This window comes from Tauraco erythrolophus, chromosome 16, assembly GCF_009769465.1.
Source record: "Tauraco erythrolophus isolate bTauEry1 chromosome 16, bTauEry1.pri, whole genome shotgun sequence".
In the NCBI taxonomy this organism is placed as follows: Eukaryota; Metazoa; Chordata; class Aves; order Musophagiformes; family Musophagidae; genus Tauraco; species Tauraco erythrolophus.
This window is the reverse complement of record NC_141480.1, coordinates 10,235,580-10,257,961: the sequence shown is the minus strand read 5'-3', so window position 1 is coordinate 10,257,961 and position 22,382 is coordinate 10,235,580. Positions and strand designations below refer to the sequence as shown.

Below are 22,382 nucleotides of genomic sequence, written 5' to 3'. Positions count from 1 at the left end.
AGGTGTGCAAGCCCTTGACACAACAGGATGTGGGCTTCTCCCTGACAGTACAGGGGCTGCAGGAAGGTTGGGGGATACAAGAAGCCCATGAAAGCCCAGGAGGCAGGGAGAGGGGAAGCCAACCGATGAGTGAAAGACTGGGTGGGAAGGCCATCTAAGCAGGGCAGTCTGAGGCTCAGCGCCCGGGTGAGCCCTTGGGTGGAGTCTGGGGACCAGGGGGGCTGGCCATGGCTTGGGGACCTGCAGCTCAGTTCAGTCTGGCACTTCACAGTTCTCACTTCTTCCTGTTCATGATCTGGCTGGAAATCCAGTTCATCCCATCCTGGAGGGAAGAGACAGAGACATATGTGCACAGGCCAAGAGCATGGCAGGTCCACTTCTGCAGAGCCTGCAGCCCCTCGTTTCTACCTGCACTCCTTCCCCAGACAAGGCTGAGCAGGCCTGGATTTGCCATTCCCGGTCCCGGTACGTGTGGAGGCTCAGCCCTTCTGCAATTTCGGCTGCAGGTGCTGCAGTCACTAGGTCCTGCTTGTTGGCAAACACCAGCAGCGGGACCCCTGTGAGGGACTCCTCCTCGGTGAGCTCTGCCAGCTCCTGCCAAGAGAGAACCATCTCCCAGGGCTGCTGCCTGCTGCAGCCCTCCTCCATGGAGCTGCCCGGCCGCTTGCCTGTGCTGCCCAGGGCGGGCTGGGGCACCTCGGTCCGCCAAAGTGCCTCACTCTCCTCTCTCAAGTGCTCTTATTGCAGCAAAAGAAGCTGCGAGGTCTCAACATCCCAAGGGAGAGACACACACCCCTGAAGCTCCATCTGCCCTGAAAGAGGAGTGCTACCTGAGGGCTGAAGTGCTCCTGGCACCAAGAGCCTTGAGCAAAGGGCAGCTACAGGAGGCTGCTGTCAGCCCCGTGCTGTCTGGCACACCCACGCCGCCGTCTGGTGCCAGTACAGCCGAGACTGGCACTCAGTCTCACCTTCTCCTCTCCAGCTTTGTTCTCAGGGTTTGCTATGCATAAACCTTTGCTCGATCATGTCGCTATCCTGGCACTGGGGAGGTGGAAGAGGGCATGAGGCTGGCAACTAAGGGGTCACTCTCAGCAGGGGCAGAGTCACCCCCATGGCGGGTACCCCTCGGGCATCACCCCCAGTGTGGGGGGAGCCACTGGGCACAGATCTGCCGTGGGGTGGTGTGGCTCTAGGTGCTGAGACCCCAATCAGGAGCCCATCTCACATAGCTCTGGGGCCAGCAGGGCCCGCACAGCGGTGCTGCCCCACGGTAGAGAGCAGCCTCACTCTCTGCTCCGGGCCTCAGAGAGCTGGTGCCAGCCAGGTTTGGGCCCCAGGACCCCACAGCCACCCCCGCTCAGACCCCTCATACCTGCCCCGTCTCCTCGAGGCGCTTCTGGTCCGCACTGTCGATGACATAGATCTGCCGTGGGGAGGAAAGGGACAGTCAGCATCTCCTCCTTGCCCGGCCGTGCAGCCCTCTGCCTCTGCGGGGCCGTGGGGCCCTCTTGGAGTACCCTGCACAGAGGGCACAGCTCTCCCTGTGTGGGGCTGCGGGCAGCCACCCCACTCACCAGCAGGTCGGTGCTGCCCAGATACTTCCTCCAGTACGGGCGGATGGAGCGCTGCCCCCCGATATCCCAGACGTTCAGCTTGAAGCCATGAGAGTGGACGCTCTTTATGTTGAAGCCCTGCACAGGGACCTGGCTGTCACCCAAGCAGAGGGCAGGACCTGCCACCCTCCCGCCGCCCATGGCTCCCAGCAGCACCTACCTGGGTGGGCGTGATGGTGCTGACCTCCTCGCACGCCAGGCGTTTCAGCAGCGTGGTCTTCCCCGCGTTGTCCAGCCCCAGCAGGACAATGCGGAGCTCCTGCTCCTGGGAGCCCTTCAGCCTCTGGATGACGGAGAGCAGCCCCTGGGGGCGTGGGGTGCTGGGGGAGCCCTGTGGGGTGCCAGGTCACTGCAGAGCACCCTTGTTTTGGAGGGGGCAGCTGGGTGCTCTGTTGGCCATGGGCACCCTGTGTCTATGGCCTGAGCGAGCTCCAGGGCTTGGCTCCCAAGGTATCCAGGCTCGGGATGACCCCACGGCAGATCCGCCCAGCCCCGATCCCCCCCTTCCCAGGTGTGCTGTCCCTGCCCTGGGAGCCCTGCCAGCTCCTGGGTGTGCTGGGGGGACAAGCCCCAGGTACAGCCCCGGTCCTGCTCTGCCAGGCTGCTTGATGCCGCAGCCGGGAGCTGGTGCCGGCACACCTACCCTGACATGGTGGGATGTTGCTGGACCGCACTTACCTTCTGCACATCACCCATGGTCTGGGAGTCACTCTGGCCTGTGGCACGCCTGGAGAGCTGCCGGGGGCTCGTCCCTGGGGCCCGCCGGCAGCTGCGTGACTGGCACGCTCCCCATCCCCAGGGAAGGAAGAGGATTACTGGCTCCAGAATTAGCTGCTGTTTCTCCATTTACCCACAGCATTAAATAATGCCCTCAGCAAATCCCCCAGCCAGCTGTCGTCCCGCCGTCGCCTACCTCCAGGATAAACCAGGTCCCACCGGGCTGGGGCACTGGGACACAGGGTGTCCCTCTCCCCATGGAGCCAGGCTTTGGCTTGGGAATGGCAGCACGGTGGGAGGACGTGGTGCCCAGGCAGCGTGGGCATCACCACAGGCAGAGCATGGTGGTGAGATGGAGCTGTGTGGCCGGTGTGTGATCCCGGGAGAGGGGGGCAGCCCCAGCCTCCAAAGGGGATCACTGCCTGCCCGGTCAGTGCAGGCAGGCCACAGGCATGGCTGTGTCCCAGTGCACAGGGCTGACAGAGTCATCTGCACGAGGGGTGATGTATCAGCCCACCCCCATGTCCCACCCTGCCCGAGCAGAGCGAGGGGACACCAGCACCCACAAGCTGCTCCCTCGGAAGGTGGCAGGAGGTAACACTGAGGCTGGAGCTGCCAGAGGCCACGTCAGCCACTGCTGCAGCTCCCTGCTGCCATCCGAGGGAAACCACCAGACCCTGGAGCGGGTGGAGGGCTGGGCTGTCAGCAGGCAGAGGTCAGGCATGGCATGGGACAGGGGGCCAGAGGGGCACAGGCATCTTCCCCAGCAGCCCACCCAGCCCAGGTGGGGTGAGGGTCTCGTCAGTTCACCATTTAGATGGAATATACTAATTAAGCAGCATCTTTGATTCTTGCATGCCACAGTTGGGTCCTTGGATCAGGTTTCCTAGCAGAGAGGTTATCCTTGTGGTGAGGACTGTGAGTCACGCACCCTTGGTGAGACATTTTTATTTATAACTCCCATTGCAAAGCCAAGCCAAACAACACAGCTACGCTCCAGCAAAGGGAAGGGGAGAACCACCATCGCCCCCAGTCCCACTGCTGCTTCGTGCCTCAGCGTGAGGCAGAGGGGTAGCAGCGGGGGCCACCCTCCACTCCCCCCTGCCCGCAGACCCTGACAGGGCTGCTGCTGCTAATGCCACGTTGCTTTTGTGCATGTTCCTGGTGGGAACACTTCATTTTTCTCTGCATAGATCTGCACCCAACTTAATGTTAGGGTTCTGCTTTTGATAGGTTAATCACCCACCTTACGTCCCAGTTATTAGCGTTTCCATGAGTGGGTTGCCATGGTGCTCTGCGGTTTATCCTCTGTTAGTTACTAATATTTCCTAACAAATATCTTAAAATATCCTTGGCGGGTTTGTGGTTGCTGATCAACACGGAACCCCAACATAGGAGATGGGCAAAACTGCTTAGGCATCAGTTTGGTGACTTCAAGCTGCACGTCCACCACTCCTCTCTGCCAGGTTCTGCCGGCATCCACCGGTATGCACCGTGCAGGCAGCTCTTCTCCAACGCTGGCTGCAAATTGCAGCAGCAGCAGCAGGAGCAGCAGCACGGCCCTGGGGGCCACCCCCAGACCCACTGCTTGGTGTAGGGCTGGAAGGCAGCTGTGTGCCCAGCTGGGTGCAACCAGGCCAACTAGCACCAGGCTGGTGGCACAGTGTGCTGGGTGTGTTGATGCCCCCCTGCCCCTGCACCCCCCTTCCCTGGGGTGATGTGATGCCCGGGAGGAGCCCCCTCCGGCTGCTCAGGCTGCTGGGAGTGGTGGCAATGGGGGGGTGACCCCGAGGCAGCACAGGCCGTGCTGGGGATAGGGACTGAGTGGAGTGGGGATGGGGACAGGGATGGGAACAGGGATGGGGATGAGGATGGGGTCACGGATGTGGATGCAGATGGAGACAGGGATGGGGATGGGAATGCGGCGGGACCGCGGCGCCTCCTGGCCGGGAGCCGGTGCCCACCGGGGCGGTGCCGGGGCCGGTGGCGGCGGCGGCGCGGGGCGGGAGGGTGGCTCCGCTCCCCCCCGCTGCTGCGGTCTCGGTTCCCATGGCGACACTTCCTGTGGCAGCCGAAAGCGGTAGTGCCGGGGAGCGCCGGGCCGAGCCGGGAGAGCCGCGCCGCGCCGCCGGCCGGGGATGCTGCGGGGCCGCGGGCCGCGCCGGTAGCGCGCTGGGCCGGGCGGTGCCAGGCATGCAGGGCAAGGCCAAGCTGCTGCTGGTCCACAACGGCCGCATGGTGAGTCCCGACCCGGCCCCGGGCGCCGGTCCCCATCCTCCGGGGCGGCCCCGCCCGGCGGCACGCTGTGGGGCCGGGTACCGGGCAGGCGGGGGTGGTATGGGCCGAGTACCGGGCAGGCAGGGGGTGTGGAGCTGGGTACCGGGCAGGCGGCGGGGTGCGAGCAGATAACGGGCAGGCAGAGGGATGGATGGGGCCAGGTAACCTTCGGGCAGGGGGGTGTGGAGAGGATAACGGGCAGACGGGGGATGTGGGGCTGGATATCGGGCAGGTGGCTGCGCAGCTGGGTACTGTGCAGGCAAAGAGTGTATGGGGCCAGGTACCGGGCAGGCAAAGGGGTGTGGGGTGGGTAACAGGCAGGCGGGGGGTGTGGAGCTGGGTGCTGGGCAGGCAGGGGTGTGCAGGGCTTGGGTGTCCAAAGCAGGCAGAGATGTAGGGGGTTGTTAGGGCAGGCAGCGGTATGTGGGGCTGGGTAGCAGGCAGGCAGGGACGTATGGGGCTAGGGTAATGAGAGGCAGGGGCTTATGAGGCTGAGGCAGGGATATAAGTGGGGAGGAATGGTATGGGGGTGATGAGCAAGCAGTGACTTACAGGGATGGGGTAACAGGAGTCAGCAGTGCTGGTGTGTGTGTCGGGGGCTGGGCGGCACAGGCAGGGCAGAGCTGTGTGGGTGTGGGCAGCAGGGATGGATGGGGAAGAACAAGAAGCTGGCAAAGTAGGAGTATGTGGGGCTGGGGTAATGGGCAGGCAGGGCTGAGACGTGTGGGGCTGGGGTAAGGGGTATGACAGCAGCATGTGGGGTGGGGTAGCAGGAGCAGGCAGGGCTGGGATAGTGGGGCTGGAGTGTGTGGGGATGGGATGGGGACAGGCAGGGGGTGTGTGGGGCTGGCAGGGTGGGGGGCACTGGCCAACCAGGTCTAAGGCACCACTTCAGTGTGGCCCCAGGCAGGCAATGAGAGGCAGTGCCATGCAGGGGGTGCTTGGCTGGGCTTTGGCAGAGGAAGCTCTGCCCATCTCCCTGCTTGCTGTGGGTCCTGGGGTACCACATCCACGCAGCAGGTAGCTGGTGTGGCCCCGGCGATGCTACAGGGCCCCTTGCCCTGCCATGCCCTGGGCTGGCAGCTCTGGCAGGACCCGGTCCCTGTTTTTTGGGCATCTGCTCTCCAGCAGCCCCAGGCCCCAAGGAAGGAGGGAGCAGACAGATTGCCTGCCTAGGGCTGTGGTTGTCCTTCCTTCCCTCCCCTCCTCCCCTCCTCTTCCTGTGCCGGGGAGGCTGCTTCTCTCCTCCCCGGACAGCGGTGGCAGGGTTACGTCTGATAGCATCTGCCCTTTCCCAATTGCTGGCCTGGTCCCAACACAGTAGGCGCACGAGAGGTGGGAGAAAAGCTGTGCACCCCTTGTGACCCCCCACCCCTCCTCAATGCCCCCAAGTTGGGAGCCCCATGTCCTGTCCTTGCCATGGGGCAGCCGTCCTGGTTGCAACTAACACCAGAGCAGCGCTCACTGGCAGCCCGTGTCCCTCGCTCCTGGGTTCAAACAGGGCTTGCCCTGATGCCGCTGCTCAGGTACCGCTCCAGCGGGCTGGCAGCCGCCATGTGCCCCCTCTCACCTCTCTTCTCTCCACCCCCGCAGGGCCTGGCTGTATCGGATGGAGGTAAGGCTGCTCTTTGCTCTGGGACGAGAGGCCGGCATCGTCTTCAGGGGAGGGGGAAGCCCAGAGTCAGCCTGGTGCCAGGGGCAAGGAGCCAGCAGAGAGCCAGGTCCTGTGTCAGCACAGGCTGTGCCATGGGCGGGTGTGTGGCCAGGACTCCGCGGTGCCGGGTTAAGACCTGTGCCCGGAACTCGCCATACCCCTCATCCCTCCGCATGGCCCCAAGTCACCCTCCCTCCCTTCTGCCTGCTCAGCTGGCACCCTTGGGTGCCAGGGGCTGAGAGGCCTCCTGCAGCAAGCAGAACCCAGATACCAGCCAGCCCCGAGCTCCCTGAGGGAGTCTGTCTGTCTGTCCATCTGTCTGGTTGTGCACCAGATAACTTAGCCTGCTCATTCGCACACATTGGCCCCACTGCAGAATCCTTCCAGCGCAGGTTCTGGGGGCTGCTGTTCCCACCTGCGTGTGCAGGGTGTGCACGGTTACCCTGAGTTCCTTGTCGTGGTTGAGATACCTCTACCCATCGTTCGAGCTTTTCCCCGCGACGTGTGCCTTCCATGTCCCCTTCCACCCTTTTTCCCTTCCCCAGCTGGGCACCATCTCCACGCATCAGCTTTGTTCCCCTGGGAGATGAGTCACAGGTGGAGTCACGGTGACACTCCGGGAAGGAGGGGAGGACGGGGAGGATTAGGGGAGGACAGCTAGCACTGGCAGGGAGGGCTGTCACACCAGAAGTTGTCAGCTGTGGCATCACAGCGCTCGATTTGCCGAGGATGCCACGGTGATAGCAGCTCCTCATGCTCCCTTCCTGAGGTCCCACCACATCAGGGTGGGGTGGATGAACTCGCTGCAGATACAGAGGGCTGCTGGCAACAAGGGTGACGCTGGGGGACACCCAGGCAGCCAGAACTGACCCTTTTTCTCTCTCAGAGTTAAACGCCTCCAGGGCCCGTGGCAGCAACCACAGCGTGAACAGTCTGCCAGGACCAGCAGCCACCTGCGGCTCCGCTCAGGGCTCTGTGGTCAGCTGGGCTGAATCCTTCGAGACGCTGCTGCAGGACCGCGTGGCTGTCACCTACTTCACTGTGAGTGCTGCAGCCCAGACCTTAGTCCCTGCTCCCGTCTGCCATTGGCAGGTGGCTGCCCCACGGCCACAGTGCCGGCCAGGCCAGCAGCTCTCTCTGCCTTGCAGGAGTTCCTCAAGAAGGAATTCAGCGCCGAAAACGTCTACTTCTGGCAGGCATGCGAGCGCTTCCAGCAGATCCCAGCCAGTGACACGCAGCAGGTACCAGCCTCCACGCAGCCATGGTGCGGCTGAGCCTGGGTCGCGCAGCAGCTAGGAGGAACTTGGGTGGAGGTGGAGGTGGCCATTGTGCCTGCGTGTCCCAGGGTCCCGGCAGACCCTTGTAATGGGAGGCTGAGCAGGCTGGGGTCTCCTGCGGGAGGGACAAGGAGATGGATGTGATGTGCATCTGAAAAGCCACAACCGAGACCGCCTGCCCCGCAGAGCGAGGTGAGCTTCTCCAGCCCAGGGTGGCCAGAGGGTGGAGGATGCTGCTGGGAGGACAAGAGAGCAAGGGCAGAGAGCCAGACCAGGGCTGGTGGGGACAGAGCCACATGGCTGGGGGGGATGGTTCCTACCTCAGGCTGTACCTCTGCAGAGAGACCAGCGTGTTGTGCCCAGAGCCTGGCTCTGGGTGGGGGCAGCTGGCTCCAATGCCTGTCCTGAAGCCCAGGTACCAAGCTGGTCCCAGGGGGCACCTGGCCCCTCAGGGCTCAGGTGGCTCCATGGGGTAAGCCAGGGGCTCCCTATAGCGTAGCAGTGAGGAGGAGGCTCCTGGTCCCAGCCTGACACCCCCACTCCCCCAGCTGGCACAGGAGGCACGGCGAATCTACGATGAGTTCCTCTCCAGCCACTCGGTCAGTCCCGTGAACATCGACAAGCAGGCCTGGATTGGAGAGGACATGCTGGCCACCCCCTCCCCAGACATGTTTCGTATCCAGCAGCTCCAGGTACAAGTAGCACCCGTGCTCTGCTCCACCCCACCTGTGGGATGGGGGCTGCGGGACCACCCCGTGTATCACCCAGCATCGCTGCTGCCACCACAGGGCCGTGCCATGGGGCAGTGGCCCAGGCGAGCTGTAGGTGGGTGGGGGTCTTAAACACACATCCTCCCGTTGCAGATCTTCAACCTGATGAAGTTTGACAGCTACACACGCTTTGTGAAATCCCCACTCTACCAGGCCTGCCTGCGGGCAGAGAGCCAGGGACAGCCCCTGCCCGACCTGCGGCCCCACTCCCGCAGCAGCAGCCCACCGCCCGACCTCAGCAAGGTGAGCAGGGTGGGAAGGGGGCACAGGGACCTGTCCCTTCACCTGAGGAAATGGTTCTGGGTCCCTCCCCGCTCCTCAGAGCAAACCCAGCCCTGGGCTCAGGACAGACAAGTGGTCAGGGTCCGAGGGAAGGGAAGGGGATCGGGAAGGGGGCCAGCCTCGGATGTCCTCACACTGAGATGCTTCTCTTTGCCCCAGAAGTCGAAGCTGAAGCTGGGCAAGTCTCTTCCACTGGGTGTGGAGACGGTGGGCAGTGGTGCCAACCGCAGCCCTCGACGGTCCTTCAGGAAGGGAGAGCGGCGGGAGCCCTCCTGGGCAGGTAGGTGCTGTGCCGAGCCAGGCAGCTGGGACTGTGCCGCCCCCGAAGGGAGCCCACGGTCCCCACCACCGTCCCTCTGTCTGTCCTAGAGGGGGGAGAAGGCGGTGGGAGCGCCATGCTATGGCGGGAGTCCCAGGGCTCGCTCAACTCCTCAGCCAGCCTGGACCTGGGCTTCCTGTCCTCAGCCAGCACGGCTGCCAGCCCCTGGACGGAGGTAAGTCTTGCCACCACGCTGGCCCCGCAGCATCGCACTGCCACCGGCCGGGCTCATCCTGCCACGTCCCTGCCCTAGGGCCATCGGAAGAGCCTGGGGGGCAGCGAGGCAGAGCTGCCGTCCAAGCCGATGAAGTACTGCTGCGTGTACCTGCCCGACGGCACGGCCTCGCTGGCCTCCGTCCGGCCCGGCCACTCCATCCGCGACATGCTGGCAGGGATATGCGAGAAGCGCGGCTTCAGCCTCCCCGACATCAAGGTCTACCTGGTGGGGAATGAGCAGGTAGGGTGGGCAGGGGGGAGAGGGGGCTCTTGCCAGCTGGGCTGGAACCACATGCCACTCTGCTTGCTCTCTCCTGATGGTTTGGCTCTTGCAGAAAGCGCTAGTGCTGGACCAGGAGTGCTCCGTGTTGGCAGACCAGGAGGTGAAGCTGGAGAACAGGATAAGCTTTGAGTGAGTGGGAGCTTTGAGGCTGACGCTGTTGCCCACACGTGTCCAGTCCACATCATGCGTAGCCACCCCCAGTGCCCCACACCCTTAAGCAGTCCCGAACACCCGCGTCTGCCCCTGCCTCTCCTGCCTATCCGTGTCTGCCTGCAGACAGCCTCTGCTCCCCCTCTGCAGGCTGGAAATCTCCTCCCTCAACAAGACCATCCGCATCACGGCGAAGTCAACCAAGCGCATCCGGGAAGCGCTGCAGCCCGTGCTGGGGAAGTACGGCGTGAGCATGGAGCTGGTGCTGCTGCGGCGGGTGAGGGCTTGTGCCTCCGTGGGCATGGCCCCGGCCTCCCGCGGCCGGGATGCGGGCAGGGGTGTGGTGGCGGGTTTGGGGCTTGGGTCAGGGGCTGCTGGCAGTGACCAGGTGATAGGGAGCCGTGGTGCATGCTGGGGGCAGCCTGCGAGCTTGTGGGGAGTCAGCGGTGTTTGAGAGGGGCCGTGGCACACCGCCATGGGCCAGGAGGGACCGGTGGATGTGCTCTGCGGTGCGCAGCCCGTGACCTGGCAGAGCCCGGCCAGGGAGCTCGCCAGTCCTCAGCTTGGCTGCCTCTGCCGTGCCGCAGCACGCGCGACACTGGCTGGCTCTTCCCATTGCAGCAAGGTGAGCCGGCCACTCTGGACCTGGAGAAGCTGGTTGGCACAGTGGCTGCTCAGAAACTCGTCCTGGAAACGCCAGCAGGTAAAGCGTCCTCCCCTCCAAGCCGTGTCCTCCCCACCCCGGGCCATGTTCCCCCACCAAAAGTGCTCACAGGGCCAGGCTACTTTCTGCTGGCCGTGACTCCTGCTCCCTGGGATGGGCTTCATTCTGTCACTGGCCGGGCCAGGACTAGGGTGCTAAGCATCACTCCTTACCTTGCAGACATGCGAGTGACGGAGAGTGCTGAGGCTGCAGCTGCCCCCTCTCCACACCAGAGCGAGGTGAGCTCAAGATCCCACCACCCTGGTTAGAGATGCCCCCAAGGCTGCTGCCACGGTCTGTGGGGAAGCTGAGCCCCACCGTGGCACTGGTGTGTGCCATGGGGCTGGGCAGGGGGTGCCAAGGCAGAAGGCAGGCTGCAGGGGGGCAACAGGGACGTGGGCTGGGGGAGCACTGCCTCCTTGCCCTGTCACTGAGGCTTGGGCTGCTTGTTGCAGGAGGGGAGCCCGACCGGAGCAGAGCCCGACACGCTGTGGGAGACGCCCTCCTCCTACTCCCGGCCCCGGTCCTCAGCTGCCATGAACCTGAACCGCCGCACATATGACCTGGAAGGTGAGACCAGGCATGGCTGAAACCCGAGGGCAAAACACAGGGTGAGGGACACAGGGCCCCCGGTCTGCTGGGGATGAGTACAGGGTCTCATGAAGCTGGGGATGGGCCGTGGGGCACTTGGGGTCCCTGGTCTGCTGGGGATGGGTGCAGGGTCACATGGGTGCTGACACGGAGCAAGGAGAGGTGCAGGTGCTGTGCCTCGGACATGTTCAGGGTCACGTCAGATGGAGAGGGCAGCCGAAGTGTTAGGACAGTAGCGCTGGTGCTGGGCTCAGGTGCACGATGTGCGTTTCCCCCAGGGCTGGTGGAGCTGCTCAACCGTGCCCAGAGCTGCCGGGCCAACGACCAGCGTGGGCTGCTCTCCAAGGAGGACCTGGTCCTGCCTGACTTCCTCCAGCTCCCCGGGCAGGACAACAGTGCCTGTGAGGGGTCAGATCAGCCCCGCGCCCCTCACCCAGGCTCTGAGGGAAATGGCCATCCTCAGCCCGCAGAGCCCACGCCAGCTCAGCCTCCGGTCGACCACGAGCTCCGATGAGTCCTGCTGCAGGTCCGTACCCAGTGCCTGGTAGCCCCAGGCCATGCAGGGGTTCAACGTGGGGCCGGATTGACTCCTGCCCTGTACCGCCGACACTGCCTGGACCGCAGATTCGTCCACGTCCTGTCCCAAACTGTCGTGTCGTGTCGCTGTGAGTGGTTGAGCAGCTGCCATGCCTCTCGGTGGGGTCACATCCTGATGCACATCAAAGGAGTCCTGTACATAGTTTGAACCCCTGTTGCAAAGCACTTTGCAACGTCCCACGTGTGCCTGGCACTGTCCTGCCCGACGCCACTGCCTGCAGCACAGCTGCTGCCCCAGCAAATCCTGCCTGTGCCGGGCTGGCACAGCCCCACTGACTGTTTGGGCAGGGAAAGCACCCTTCCAACCAAAGGGCATGTGGGATAGAGAAGGTGAGTGGGGTGCCAAGGCAAGCCCCAGCCCCGAACCCCAGCGCTGTGGGCAGGCAGGGGCAAGAGAACACATGTCCGGAGCTGAGGGCTCCACGGGAACAGGGCTGCCCCTGTTGATGTGCAGCTCTGCCCTTCCCAGGGATGGTAAGCGTGGCCCTGCCAGCCTGTGCCCCAGGCAGGTTGTTACCATCTGCATTGGGTGAGCATGGTGGGGCCCGATCCTGCCACAGTAGCACTGCCGTTGTGGAGCAGGGCACCTGGTTCCTGCCCTGAGCAGGGGCAGAGCCAGCAGGTCGTGCCAAAGAAGCCTTCCTCCCCTCCACAGCAAGACCCTGCGTGGGCAGCTGCCGAAGTGACCCACAGGAGCAGATCCCCATGGGTCCTCTGTCCCTGCCCCGGCCCAGCTGGGGCTGCGGGTGCTCAGCCCTCCGGTACAGTCCTGCCCGGTGCCAGAGGAATGCAGCACCCCTGGGTGCTGAGCATCTCAGCCTGGTGTGCGGGTACCCAGTGTGTGCCCAGCCTGGCATCCTTGCTGGCAGCTGTGCTGGGTAGTAACCTTGAGCCCAGCTCTGCCAGACCTGGCTATGCCCTGCAGGTCCCCATCCCGGGCAGCCCCATGTCCCCAGAGGTCCCAGACCCACTCTGCAATGGAGAGAGCCCCCAACAGCAGCCAGGAGATCCCTCCGTTATCCACACATGCCAGGGCCCTTCCTGGCTGTGCCCTGGGTCACTGCTCTGTCACCTCTGCCCAGCCAGAGGCAGAAGGGTGGCCCAGGGCAGCCCCGGGGCTCACCCAGGGATGGGGCCATGGCCACCCAGCCCCACACTGCCGTGGCCAGCTGTGGCCCTGCGGCCCCGGTCAGAGCCCCACTGTGTCTCCGTGGTGCTGCTCAGTCCCGTCTGTGGTGTGAAACCGCGGGAAATAAAGAGCGTTGCCTGGACGTGTGTCCCTCTCCTTCCTCCGCCACTGAGGCCAGACAGTGCTTTTTCCAGCAGCGATGTCCCCCCAGCCCCCCATACCCCTCAGAGCCCCTCAGGACCAAGGCAGGGCTGGTGCCAGCCCGTGGCTCCAGTGCCACCCTGCCTGGCAGTGCCAGGAGCTTGTTTTCCCAGCACTGCTGATGGCATAGGGGAAACTGTGGGACCAACACAGCCAAGGACTTCAGCCCTGACCCTGTCAATGAGTGACAGCTGGAGCTGCCAGAGCCACACTGGGTTAATGATTGTGGGGGCAGCTGGCCAAGAGCCCCCGGGCACGGGGCAAGCATGGACACCGGCCTCCTGCCCAGTGCAGCCTGGCACAGGACTCTGCGGGTGCCACTGGTTGCAGCCCCTGGCCAGAAGTGTCCCCAGACCCTGCAGACACAGGACATGTCCCTGCTGGGGCACCTTCCGGGCATTCAGCTCCATTGGTTTGTGACTTGGTGGAGGCTCAGTGATGCTCCAGCAGTGGCAGGGATGTCGCTAGACTGTCCCTGAGCACCTGGGGGTGTCCCCTTGCTCTCCCATACAATCGCAGGTGGCTTGTCATGGTGATGGGTTCTGAGAGTGCCCGATCCCAGGGATGCGGCAGCCACACAGCCCCTCCATACCCGCTCTCCACAGGCACTGGGTCTGGAGGGGCCTTTGCCCCTGGCGCACCCCTGGGCAGACGTGGGTGCGAGCTGGCCGGGCGCCTGGATGGAAACTTGGCCAGAGGTGCATAAACAGCGGGTAATGATAAACAGTGTCGAGGAGGCGATGACGGCAACACCAGTGTCGCTCCGCTCTTGCCCACCCTGGCATTGCACATGCTGGGAAGCCACGAGCTCTGCCCTGGGCAGACCTCGCAGCGCTACCGGCTGCTCTGCGCTGAGCCACTGGCACAGGCTGAGCTGGGCCGCGTGCCACCATCACCACCAGCAGCAGGACACAGGGACCCGCGCCGGTGCTGACGTAACCCACCGCCAACTCCCTGGCAGTGAGGACGGCGCGTTGCCCTGGGAAGAGCCGGGTCCCCAATGGCTGATGCTTAGATGGCTCCAAGGATGGTGGATGTGTGCACGGCCTCACCTCTGGTTTGAGACACGCCAGCATTGCCAGCAGCAAGCCCTTCTCCTCCTCTTCCTCTCGTGCAGGGCATGAAGCACCCAGCACCAACTGATGGAGAGCTGAGGCTGCTCCAGCATCCCGCCTCGGGCTCTGAGCTCCAGCACCGCTCTGGCTTCACTCCCCACCGCACCAGCTGCTGCTCACCCAGGGGCGATGCCGAGCCTTGGGCAGGCGAGGTGGGGTGTGCTGGTGGTGCAGTACCCTGGGGGCGCGTGCCCCATCCTGGCCTGGGGCTGCGGCTGACGCGGGATGCCGCAGGGTTACCCATTAACTGCAGGAATTTCTGGGGAGGAGGTGAGCAGCGAGTGGAGGCGAGGGGCAACACGGGTCTCCTTAGACTTTGCTCTTGGTGTGCGTATAAAGGGCCGCGGTGCCCCGCGGGCCACTTCACTGGAGGGACGCGTGGCTGTGGCATGTGGAAGTGGTGCTGCCCTGAGTGCCCGGCCAGCCCCAGGTAAGCAGGGCCCTGGGCAGGACTGGTCTCCTCCCCATGTCTCCTCTACCCCAGCTGCCTGCCCTTGCAGGAGCTCACCGGGGCGGTGTAGTGGCAGCCAGGGACCACTGGGTGATGGGATGGTCCTCCTTGGTGGTGCCATCACCGCTGGGACTCTGGGTGCCGGTGGCGGTCAGCATGGCACAACCATGGCTCCGCCATGGTGACGTGCGGCCGCCTCCGCTCAGCCTCAGCAGGAGCGATGCTGCCCTACCGGAGGGAGAGCCCGGCCCTGCCCCACTGCCCGCTGCGAGGAGGAAGGGTGGTGCACGGGCCTCAGTTCGCCTACTGCCCCAGCCCCCAAGGTAGGTGCTCCCAGCCCTCCTCCTCCTCTTCCTCACCCCACCAGGCTTAGCTCTGCTTCTGGCCAGACCCCGGCGTGGGCAGTGCCTGGCTCCCCTCTGCAGGGGGGTCCCACGAGGACGGGGCCATAACACGAGTGCTCCCTCTCCCCAGTGCTGCACCGGCTGCCAGGTGCCCACGCCTGTCCCTTCGCCGTCAGTGCGGTGCCTTGCCCTGACCACGGCTTCCCCTGCCCCGGCTCCCCGGGGCGCCTGGGCGAGGGCAGGGAGCGGTACGAGCTGGAGGCGCTGCCATGGCAGGGGTCCCGGCTGGGCTTGGACGAGCTGCAGAAGCCAGGTGAGATGCCCAGGCGGTGCACCCCAAGGCACAGTGCACCCAGGTTGGGGAGCACCTTGGAGGGCTGTCAGGGGCACCTGGGGAGCCATGGGTGCCAGGAGAGCCCAAGCGTTGCCCCTGAGACTGGCAGAAATTCCTCCGTGCTGCCCCACCGTGCCAGTCCTCACGCTGGCACCCCAGCCGGACCCCCGGCATGGTGGGCTGCGTGCCAGTGGGGGAGACCCTCAGCTCCCCAGGGTGCTGTGGGCAGAGCTGAGGGGTGACGAGGGTGGCCAGCACAAGGCGCTCCGGGGTGGGAGGATGTGGAGGTGACCCGGGGAGCAGTGACACGGCTGGGGACACAAGCCCCATCCCGCTGGGTGCGCAGGAGGATGGCGCGGGGCTGCGGGAGCCCAGGGAGGCAGGGCCATGCCGGCTAGCGTTTAACACTCTCTCTTGTCTTGTGCAGAGCTGGGGTGCTGGGCCAGGGTCCAGTCCATCTGTGTCTCCCTTCTCAAGGTGCCCCTGATGTTTGGGTTCCTGTACCTCTTCGTGTGCTCCTTGGACGTGCTCAGCTCTGCCTTCCAGCTGGCCGGAGGTAGGGTGGCAGGGGCACCCAGGTGGCTGGTGGCACCCAGCACGCTGGCACCCTGCCGCTCACACTTTCTCACAGGTAAGGTGGCCGGGGACATCTTCAAGGACAACGCCATCCTCTCCAACCCAGTGGCTGGGCTGGTGGTGGGCATCCTGGTGACCGTGCTAGTGCAGAGCTCCTCAACCTCCACCTCCATCATCGTCAGCATGGTCTCCTCAGGGCGTGAGTGCGCCCATGGGGCTCCCCGGGACCTGAGGCTGGGGAACGGGGTGGCTGGATTGGGTCACCTTGAGCCGAGCCATGCTGGGCTAGCGGGTCTGTCTGTCCCCAGTGCTGGAGGTGCGCTCTGCCATCCCCATCATCATGGGCTCCAACATTGGCACCTCTTTCACCAACACCATCGTGGCCCTCATGCAGGCTGGCGACCGCAGTGAGTTCAAACGGTGAGAACCGTTCGCAGCAGAGAGGAGGGGGCGGGGCTGGGAGTTGCTCCCTGGGAGCCACCCCATGCCAATGGCTCCTCCACGCAGGGCCTTTGCTGGTGCCACGGTGCATGACTGCTTCAACTGGCTGTCGGTGCTGGTCCTGCTGCCTCTGGAGGTGGTGAGCGGGTACCTGCACCACGTCACCCACCTGGTCGTGGCCACCTTCAACATCCGCAGTGGGAAGGACGCCCTGACTTGCTCAAGATCATCACGGAGCCCTTCACCAAGCTTATCATCCAGGTCTCCTTAGCTGTGGTGCCACCAGGCTGTGCTGGTCCCCTAGCATTGATGTCGCCCATGCTGGTGGTGATGTCCTCAGCACTGGTGTCCCTTTGATGGTGGTCATGCCCAAGCATCTCTAGGCTGGCAGTGGTGTCCCAGCCTGGTGGTGGTCCCCCAGCATTGCTGTCCCTGTGCTGGTGGTGATGTCCCCAGCACTGGTGTCCCTTTGACGATGGTGTGTTCAAGTGTTCCCAGGCTGGCAGGGGTGTTCTCATCCCAGTGAAGATGCCCCTGAGCCAGGGGTGCTGTCAGCCCGCAAGGGCCCTCTCCAGCGTATGTGTTGTTGCAGCTGGACAAGTCGGTGATCACAGGCATCGCAACAGGAGATGAGAGTCTGCGCAACCGGAGCCTCATCCGTGTCTGGTGTGGCCCTGCACCCCCACAGGTGAGGGGCCTGTGGCCCTGCTGGGGCCACCAGATGATCCCATGGAGGGTAGGTGGTGGGCAGGGACTGGCCAAGGATGCTGCGGAGCCAGCTGCAGCATACTCTCTTCCTGCAGATGGCCACCATGGGGCTTGGGTCCCCCTCAAACTGCAGCACTAAGGGCATCGAGAGCCTCCACAACGTCACCAGGCAGAAGTGTGAGTGGGTGTGGGGGGCTTGGGCAGGGCTGGAGGTACAGGGCATAGGGCTACGGAGGTGCAGGTGGGGCTGAGGGGCTTTATGTGAGATGGAGGAGTGCTGGGCATGAGGCTGGAGTCACGATGCGGAGCAGGCCTGGGAGATGTTGGGGCTGGGGTCCAGGTGTGGGGCTGTCTTGGGGGAGTGGTTGGTGAGTGGGGCCGGATCTGCCCCAGCCCCTCATCCAGCCGTGCTGTGGGGCAGGCAAACACCTCTTCACCGACACAACCGCTGCCCGACCTGGCCGTGGGGCTGGTGCTGCTGGCCGGGTCCCTTGTCGTGCTCTGCACCTGCCTCATCCTCCTGGTCAAACTCCTCAACTCCCTGCTCAAGGGGCAGGTGGCCAAAGCCATCCAGAAGGTCATCAACACTGGTGAGTGGACAGGGGCTACCACGGGGTGAGTGAGATGGGACCCTGCCTGCCCCGTAGCCACCCACCCCCACCTGCCATCCTCAGACCCATCCCTGCTGTCCCTAACCCCCATCCCTGCCTGGACCCCCATGTCCCCTGCCTGCCCCTGATCCCCACTCGTGCTTATTATTTCATGGCCTCCTGGTGTCCACATCCTCCTTCCCCAGCCATCTTGGCCACCAGTCACCAGGCTAGCCCCACACCCACACCTTGGCCCCACAGCCCTCTCCCCAGCACCACGCAGGAATTCCAGGCTGCTCTCAGCTGACGTGTCCATGCCCGTGTCTATCTTGTGTCCGTGCCCACGGCCATGCCATGGTAGACCTCCCACACCCGCTCAGCTGGCTCACTGGGTACTTCGCCATGGTGGTGGGCGCTGGGATGACCTTTGTGGTGCAAAGCAGCTCTGTCTTCACCTCGGCCATCACACCCCTGATCGGTAGTCCCGGCCATACCTGGTCTCCTGCCACTTGCTGGTCCCCACCATGATAGCCTACGGGTGCTGGGGTGCTCAGAAGGGCAGAAGGAGCCGTGCCTCCCTAGGAGTGTGGGAACAGTGCTGGTGAGGGGGATGGGATGGGATGGGATGGGATGGGATGGGATGGGATGGGATGGGATGGGATGGGATGGGATGGGATGGGAAGGGGTGCCTCTCCCACAGGCCTGGGGGTGATCAGCATCGAGCGTGCCTACCCGCTCACCTTGGGCTCCAACATCGGCACCACCACCACTGCCATCCTGGCTGCACTGGCCAGCCCGGGGACAAGCTGGCCAGCTCCTTCCAGGTAAGGGCAGGCCGAGGCCATGGCCAGGCGGGCGGGAGGCACTGGGCAAGACAGTGCCTGGCCCAACGGGGATATCATCCCTGCAGATCGCCCTCTGCCACTTCTTCTTCAACATCTCCGGCATCCTGCTCTGGTACCCACTGCCCTTCACCCGCTTGCCCATCCGCATGGCCAAGGCACTGGGCGAGCGCACGGCCAAGTACCGCTGGTTCGCCGTGCTGTACCTCATCATCTGCTTCCTCCTGCTGCCCTCCCTCATCTTTGGCATCTCCATGGCGGGCTGGCGGGTGCTGGTGGGAGTGGGCGCACCCTTCCTCAGCCTCCTCTTCTTCGTGGGGCTGGTGAACGCACTGCAGGCGCGCAGCCCTGGCCACCTGCCCAAATGGCTGCAGACCTGGGACTTCCTCCCTGCCTGGATGCACTCGCTGGCAGCCCCTCGACCAGCTCATCACTCGGGCCACCCTCTGCTGCACCGACCGCTGCCGCAGCCCCGAGGGCTGGGAGGAATGCGAGGGCCCTCCTCGCGACAAGGCCAGGCTGGGGCTGGACAACCTCGCACTCTCCTACCCCCGAGGAGGTGCCCAGCCCCACCATCCAAGTGGTTTCCCCTCGCCCACCCCCGCATGGTGCCACCCGGCTCTAGCCAGCACCAGGCATCCCGTGGCTGTCCAGTTTCCACCGTCCCCGCCTCAGCTGGGTGTCTAATAAACGCCAAGAGCCCGCGCCGTGGTGTGTGCCTCTTTGGCTCCTGTCTCCACAAACCCTGCCTGAGCTGCAGCCGGAGCCGCAGGTGCCAGACACCCACCATCCACTCCAATGTCCGTACACCACCTCCGCACAGCCAGCCTCCGTACGGGTGCCTGGAGCCGGAGATGCTCCTAAAGGGCTGCCGGGGCCGTGGGGGCACACACTGACGATGCTGCAGCTGCCCCTGCGGTTTGTAGCTAGTCCATGCCAACGTGCTGCTGCAGCATCTTCCTCCGTTCCCCTGTCCCCGGAGGGCCAAGCTGGCAGGGTCCGTGCTGCACCGCTCGGCGTCACGGCAGCGTGGCATGCGAACCAGGCACAGCACGGGGATGGGGCCATGGTGCTGCGGTGCTGCTGGGGATGGGGCTCAGCAGGACATCAACTCGGCATGGTGGGGACAGTGCCCCTGGCCCGCTGGGGACCATGACACCGACAGCAGGAGCCCACCCGCCGCGGTGACCTTGGCAGGAGCCCTTTAATAACTGCTTCTCCCACTGCCCACAGATGCTTGGGCTCCTGCCAGCGATATCAGCCCGTCCCTCCCTCCCTCCTTCCCCACCCGCCCTCCTCCTGGGCTGGGACCAGCAGAGCCAGCGGGGCTGCCGTGGGAGCTGCTCCGGGGCTCTCGGCATTGCCGCCACCCTGCGTGCCTGGCTGGGCAGCCACCGGGCCAGGACGACCTCCACCTTGCTGCCAGACCGGGTCAGTGTGGGAGCGGTGGTGGCCAGGACTATCCCCCGGGGACTCGATGCGGCTGGGACGGTGAGCGGGGTGCGTGCGGCGGGGGGCAGCCCCATGGGGCTTCGTCTGCCCAAGGGGCTGGGCCAGCATGGAGCCAGCCGGCGCTCTCCCCAACGCCTCCGGTAATGGCAGCGGTGCTGGCAGCGCCCCGCATTCGCCTGTGGCCACAGGGCTCATCCTGCTGGCCGCCCTGGCCGTCCTGCTGGCCACACTGGTGGGTAATGCGCTGGTGGTGGTGGCCGTCTCCACCAGCCGAGCCCTGCGGGCCCCGCAGAACCTCTTCCTGGTGTCACTGGCTGCGGCGGACATCCTGGTGGCTGTCCTTGTCCTGCCCTTCTCGCTGGCCAACGAGGTGATGGGCTACTGGTACTTTGGCGGCCTGTGGTGCAGCCTGTACCTGGCGCTGGACGTGCTGCTCTGCACAGCCTCCATCGGGCACCTCTGCGCCATCAGCCTTGACCGCTACTGGGCCGTCACCCGGGCAGCCCGGCTCAACCTGCGCCGCAGCCCCGGGCGGGTGAAGGCAATGATTGGGGCAGTCTGGGCGGCCGCAGCCCTGGTGGCACTGCCGCCGCTCCTGCGGGCTCGGCCAGGCGGCTGGGAGTGCCAGCTGAGCCAGGAGACCTGGTACGTGCTGGCCTCCTGCGCCGCCTCCTTCTTCACCCCCTGCCTCGTCATGGTCACCGTCTACTGCCGCATCTACCACCTGACCACCCGGCGGACGGCAGCCTTCCTCGCTGCCCACGCCCCGCGCCCCAGTGGCACGAGCAAGAAGGGGCCGGGGGTTGGGAAACCGGGCCGGCGGCGCTGGAGCCAGCACCAGAGCGTGTCGCTGTGCCGGCAGCGGCTGGTGCGGGCGCGGGAGCGGCGCTTCACCGTCGTACTTGGCCGTGGTGATGGGGGCCTTTGTGCTGTGCTGGTTCCCCTTCTTCTTCACCTACAGCCTGGGAGCCGTCTGCGGGGAGGGCTGCCACATCTCCAAGCCCCTCTTCAGCTTCTTCTTCTGGATCGGCTACTGCAACAGCAGCCTCAACCCCTCATCTACACCCTCTTCAACCGGGACTTCCGCGCCGCCTTCCGCCGGCTCCTTGCCATCCCCCCGCCGACCCGCACCTAGGGCCCCACCAGGACGCCAGTGACGTGGTCTCCAGCCCTGCTCGCCGCTGGCAGCGCCCAGCCCCACCGCAGACCCCGCACTGCTGTGCTGGTGTGCATCTTGAGGTACTTTGGAAACATGGGTTGAATAAAACGAGGCCAAACCTGTGCCCAGGACTGGCGTCTGCCCCCTGGGAGCCCAGCAAGCAGCACCCATCACCAGCACCCATTGTCACCCGGCTCACCTCCCCTGTCCCCCTTGCAGCGTGGCTGACCCACTGGTGGTGACAACTCGCTGTGGCAGCTCCAGGGAGCACCAGCCCTCCCTGCTGCCAGGCAAACCCCAGCTCCTCTGCACGCCCGTGACCCCCAGCATCCTCTTGCCCAGAGGACGAAACCTCCCCCATGGCAGCATCACCAGTGCTGGGCTGAGCTGCTTGTGCCACTGCATCAGCCCAGTCCAAGCCCTGTGCTTCTCCCCGCCCCCTTCATCTGCCCATCAGTATGTAGCTGTGCTGCACCGCGGGGGCATGCACATACCCCACAACAGGGCACGAGGGGGGCAGGGATGGAGTGGGGCACCCCACATCCTGCTTGGGGGCTTCATCAGGATCTTGCTGCAGGAGGGAAAGGAGGAAGTGAAGGCCGTCCTCCCTTGGGAGAGTGTGGGAGATGGGGCCGTATGGGAACAGGCTCTGGCACAGCCCGAGGTGCCGGGGGCCACAAGGGCAATCGCAGGGTGAGGACCGGGGGGCGACCACATCCCCCCGGGGGCAGCAGCCTCCATGCGCCCGCCCCTGCCTGGCTCCCTGCCTCACTCCGTGCAGACACCCAGGGGTCAGGGGCCGCTCCACTTCTCCAGCTTTGCTGCTCAAAATAGAAAATCTCAAAACATCGAACTTTCGCTCGGCTAAAAACAGCCCCCAGTGCCTGGGAGCTGGAACCCAAGGAACGCTGGCCCCCGTCAGCCCCACCAGCCTCTGCCGGAGTGGGTGCTGGTCAGCTGCAGGGTCCGGGGGCTGAAAGGGATGGAGGTAGTCGCAGCGGTGAGGACCCCCAGGCCATGCCCACTGTCCCTGTGCCTGGAGGCTCATGAGCTTTGGGACCAGTGGAGGCTCTCAGCAGGGATCGTGTTGGGATGGGGGCCCAGCATTGACCCCCCCAGAGGGCAGCCGGTCCCAGCGGTTGGAGCCACACTGATGTAGTCTGCGGAAGACGCTGCCCTATCGCTGCCGCCTGGCTTCCCCTCCTGTGGCCGCCTTTTGCCTTTTCACAATTAAATAGCATTTTGCTTCTAAAAATACCCAGGGAGACGAGGGTGCCTGATGGGGACTTGGCCAGCCCAGCTCAGCTTGGGGAGAGGAGAGGAGTTCTCCTCGAGGAGCACCAGCCCCGTGGGCAGCACTCCGGGGCCCTGTGGTGCCCCGGCTCGTGCACCCTGCCCTCACCCACGCCCAGCGCTGCTGGGGCCAACCAGGGGACCAGGCACCGTCCCTCCTCCTGGGCATGAGTGCGTGGCTCCGAGATGCTGCAGGGCAGGAGGGGCTAGGGACCAGCCAGAGTGTGGGTATGCAGGGACCTCCCTGCTTGGGCGAGGAGACACTGGAACAGCCAGCCTGTGCTGGCATCAGGACAAC

The 22,382-nt window shown here is 64.8% G+C and overlaps 4 protein-coding genes across 5 annotated transcripts; 3 read left to right on the top strand and 1 right to left on the bottom strand.

The window, feature by feature from the left end:
• Nucleotides 1–274: 274 nt before the first annotated feature.
• Nucleotides 275–2,459, bottom strand: LOC104382333 (ADP-ribosylation factor-like protein 3). Of its 2 annotated transcripts, none has more exons than XM_086621636.1 (6): nucleotides 2,292–2,459; nucleotides 1,774–1,944; nucleotides 1,575–1,691; nucleotides 1,373–1,423; nucleotides 409–594; nucleotides 275–322 (listed from the first exon to the last, which is right to left on the bottom strand). In XM_086621636.1, the coding sequence occupies exons 1-6, from the start codon at nucleotides 2,457–2,459 to the stop codon at nucleotides 275–277; spliced, it is 741 nt and encodes a 246-aa protein (XP_086477762.1). The 2 variants fall into 2 exon arrangements, with proteins under 2 accessions (XP_086477762.1, XP_086477763.1); XM_086621637.1 differs by having other exon boundaries at nucleotides 1,774–1,917; nucleotides 2,292–2,309.
• Nucleotides 2,460–4,379: 1,920 nt separating this feature from the next.
• Nucleotides 4,380–11,581, top strand: RGS14 (regulator of G protein signaling 14). Its single transcript, XM_086621591.1, has 15 exons — nucleotides 4,380–4,568; nucleotides 6,201–6,222; nucleotides 7,148–7,302; nucleotides 7,410–7,502; nucleotides 8,087–8,230; nucleotides 8,402–8,551; nucleotides 8,750–8,870; nucleotides 8,960–9,084; nucleotides 9,163–9,366; nucleotides 9,461–9,537; nucleotides 9,709–9,835; nucleotides 10,180–10,261; nucleotides 10,442–10,500; nucleotides 10,717–10,831; nucleotides 11,131–11,581. Exons 1-15 carry the CDS (start codon nucleotides 4,380–4,382, stop codon nucleotides 11,364–11,366), a joined length of 1,899 nt encoding a protein of 632 aa, XP_086477717.1. The 3' UTR covers nucleotides 11,367–11,581.
• A 2,984-nt stretch (nucleotides 11,582–14,565) lies between these two features.
• Nucleotides 14,566–18,805, top strand: SLC34A1 (solute carrier family 34 member 1). Its single transcript, XM_086621519.1, is given in 17 exon segments — nucleotides 14,566–14,668; nucleotides 14,820–15,002; nucleotides 15,451–15,579; nucleotides 15,655–15,798; nucleotides 15,908–16,019; nucleotides 16,107–16,246; nucleotides 16,249–16,301; nucleotides 16,633–16,728; nucleotides 16,826–16,925; nucleotides 17,170–17,192; nucleotides 17,194–17,338; nucleotides 17,700–17,816; nucleotides 18,039–18,128; nucleotides 18,131–18,162; nucleotides 18,249–18,590; nucleotides 18,592–18,729; nucleotides 18,731–18,805. Coding segments are annotated over 17 exon segments (2,022 nt in total).
• A 933-nt stretch (nucleotides 18,806–19,738) lies between these two features.
• On the top strand, nucleotides 19,739–20,767 carry LOC147527646 (alpha-2Db adrenergic receptor-like). Its single transcript, XM_086621523.1, is given in 3 exon segments — nucleotides 19,739–20,533; nucleotides 20,535–20,685; nucleotides 20,688–20,767. Coding segments are annotated over 3 exon segments (1,026 nt in total).
• Nucleotides 20,768–22,382: the final 1,615 nt, after the last annotated feature.

Coding starts and splice junctions, on each gene's coding strand:
- LOC104382333 (XM_086621636.1), bottom strand. CDS start 2,459: ATGGAGAAACAGCAGCTAATTCTGGAGCCAGTAATCCTCTTCCTTCCC. Junction 1,692..1,773: donor GCACCATCACGCCCACCCAG/GTAGGTGCTGCT, acceptor GTCCCTGTGCAG/GGCTTCAACATAAAGAGCGT. Junction 323..408: donor TGTCTGGGGAAGGAGTGCAG/GTAGAAACGAGG, acceptor TCTTCCCTCCAG/GATGGGATGAACTGGATTTC.
- RGS14 (XM_086621591.1), top strand. CDS start 4,380: ATGGCGACACTTCCTGTGGCAGCCGAAAGCGGTAGTGCCGGGGAGCGC. Junction 4,569..6,200: donor TGGTCCACAACGGCCGCATG/GTGAGTCCCGAC, acceptor CCACCCCCGCAG/GGCCTGGCTGTATCGGATGG. Junction 8,871..8,959: donor GCGGGAGCCCTCCTGGGCAG/GTAGGTGCTGTG, acceptor TGTCTGTCCTAG/AGGGGGGAGAAGGCGGTGGG.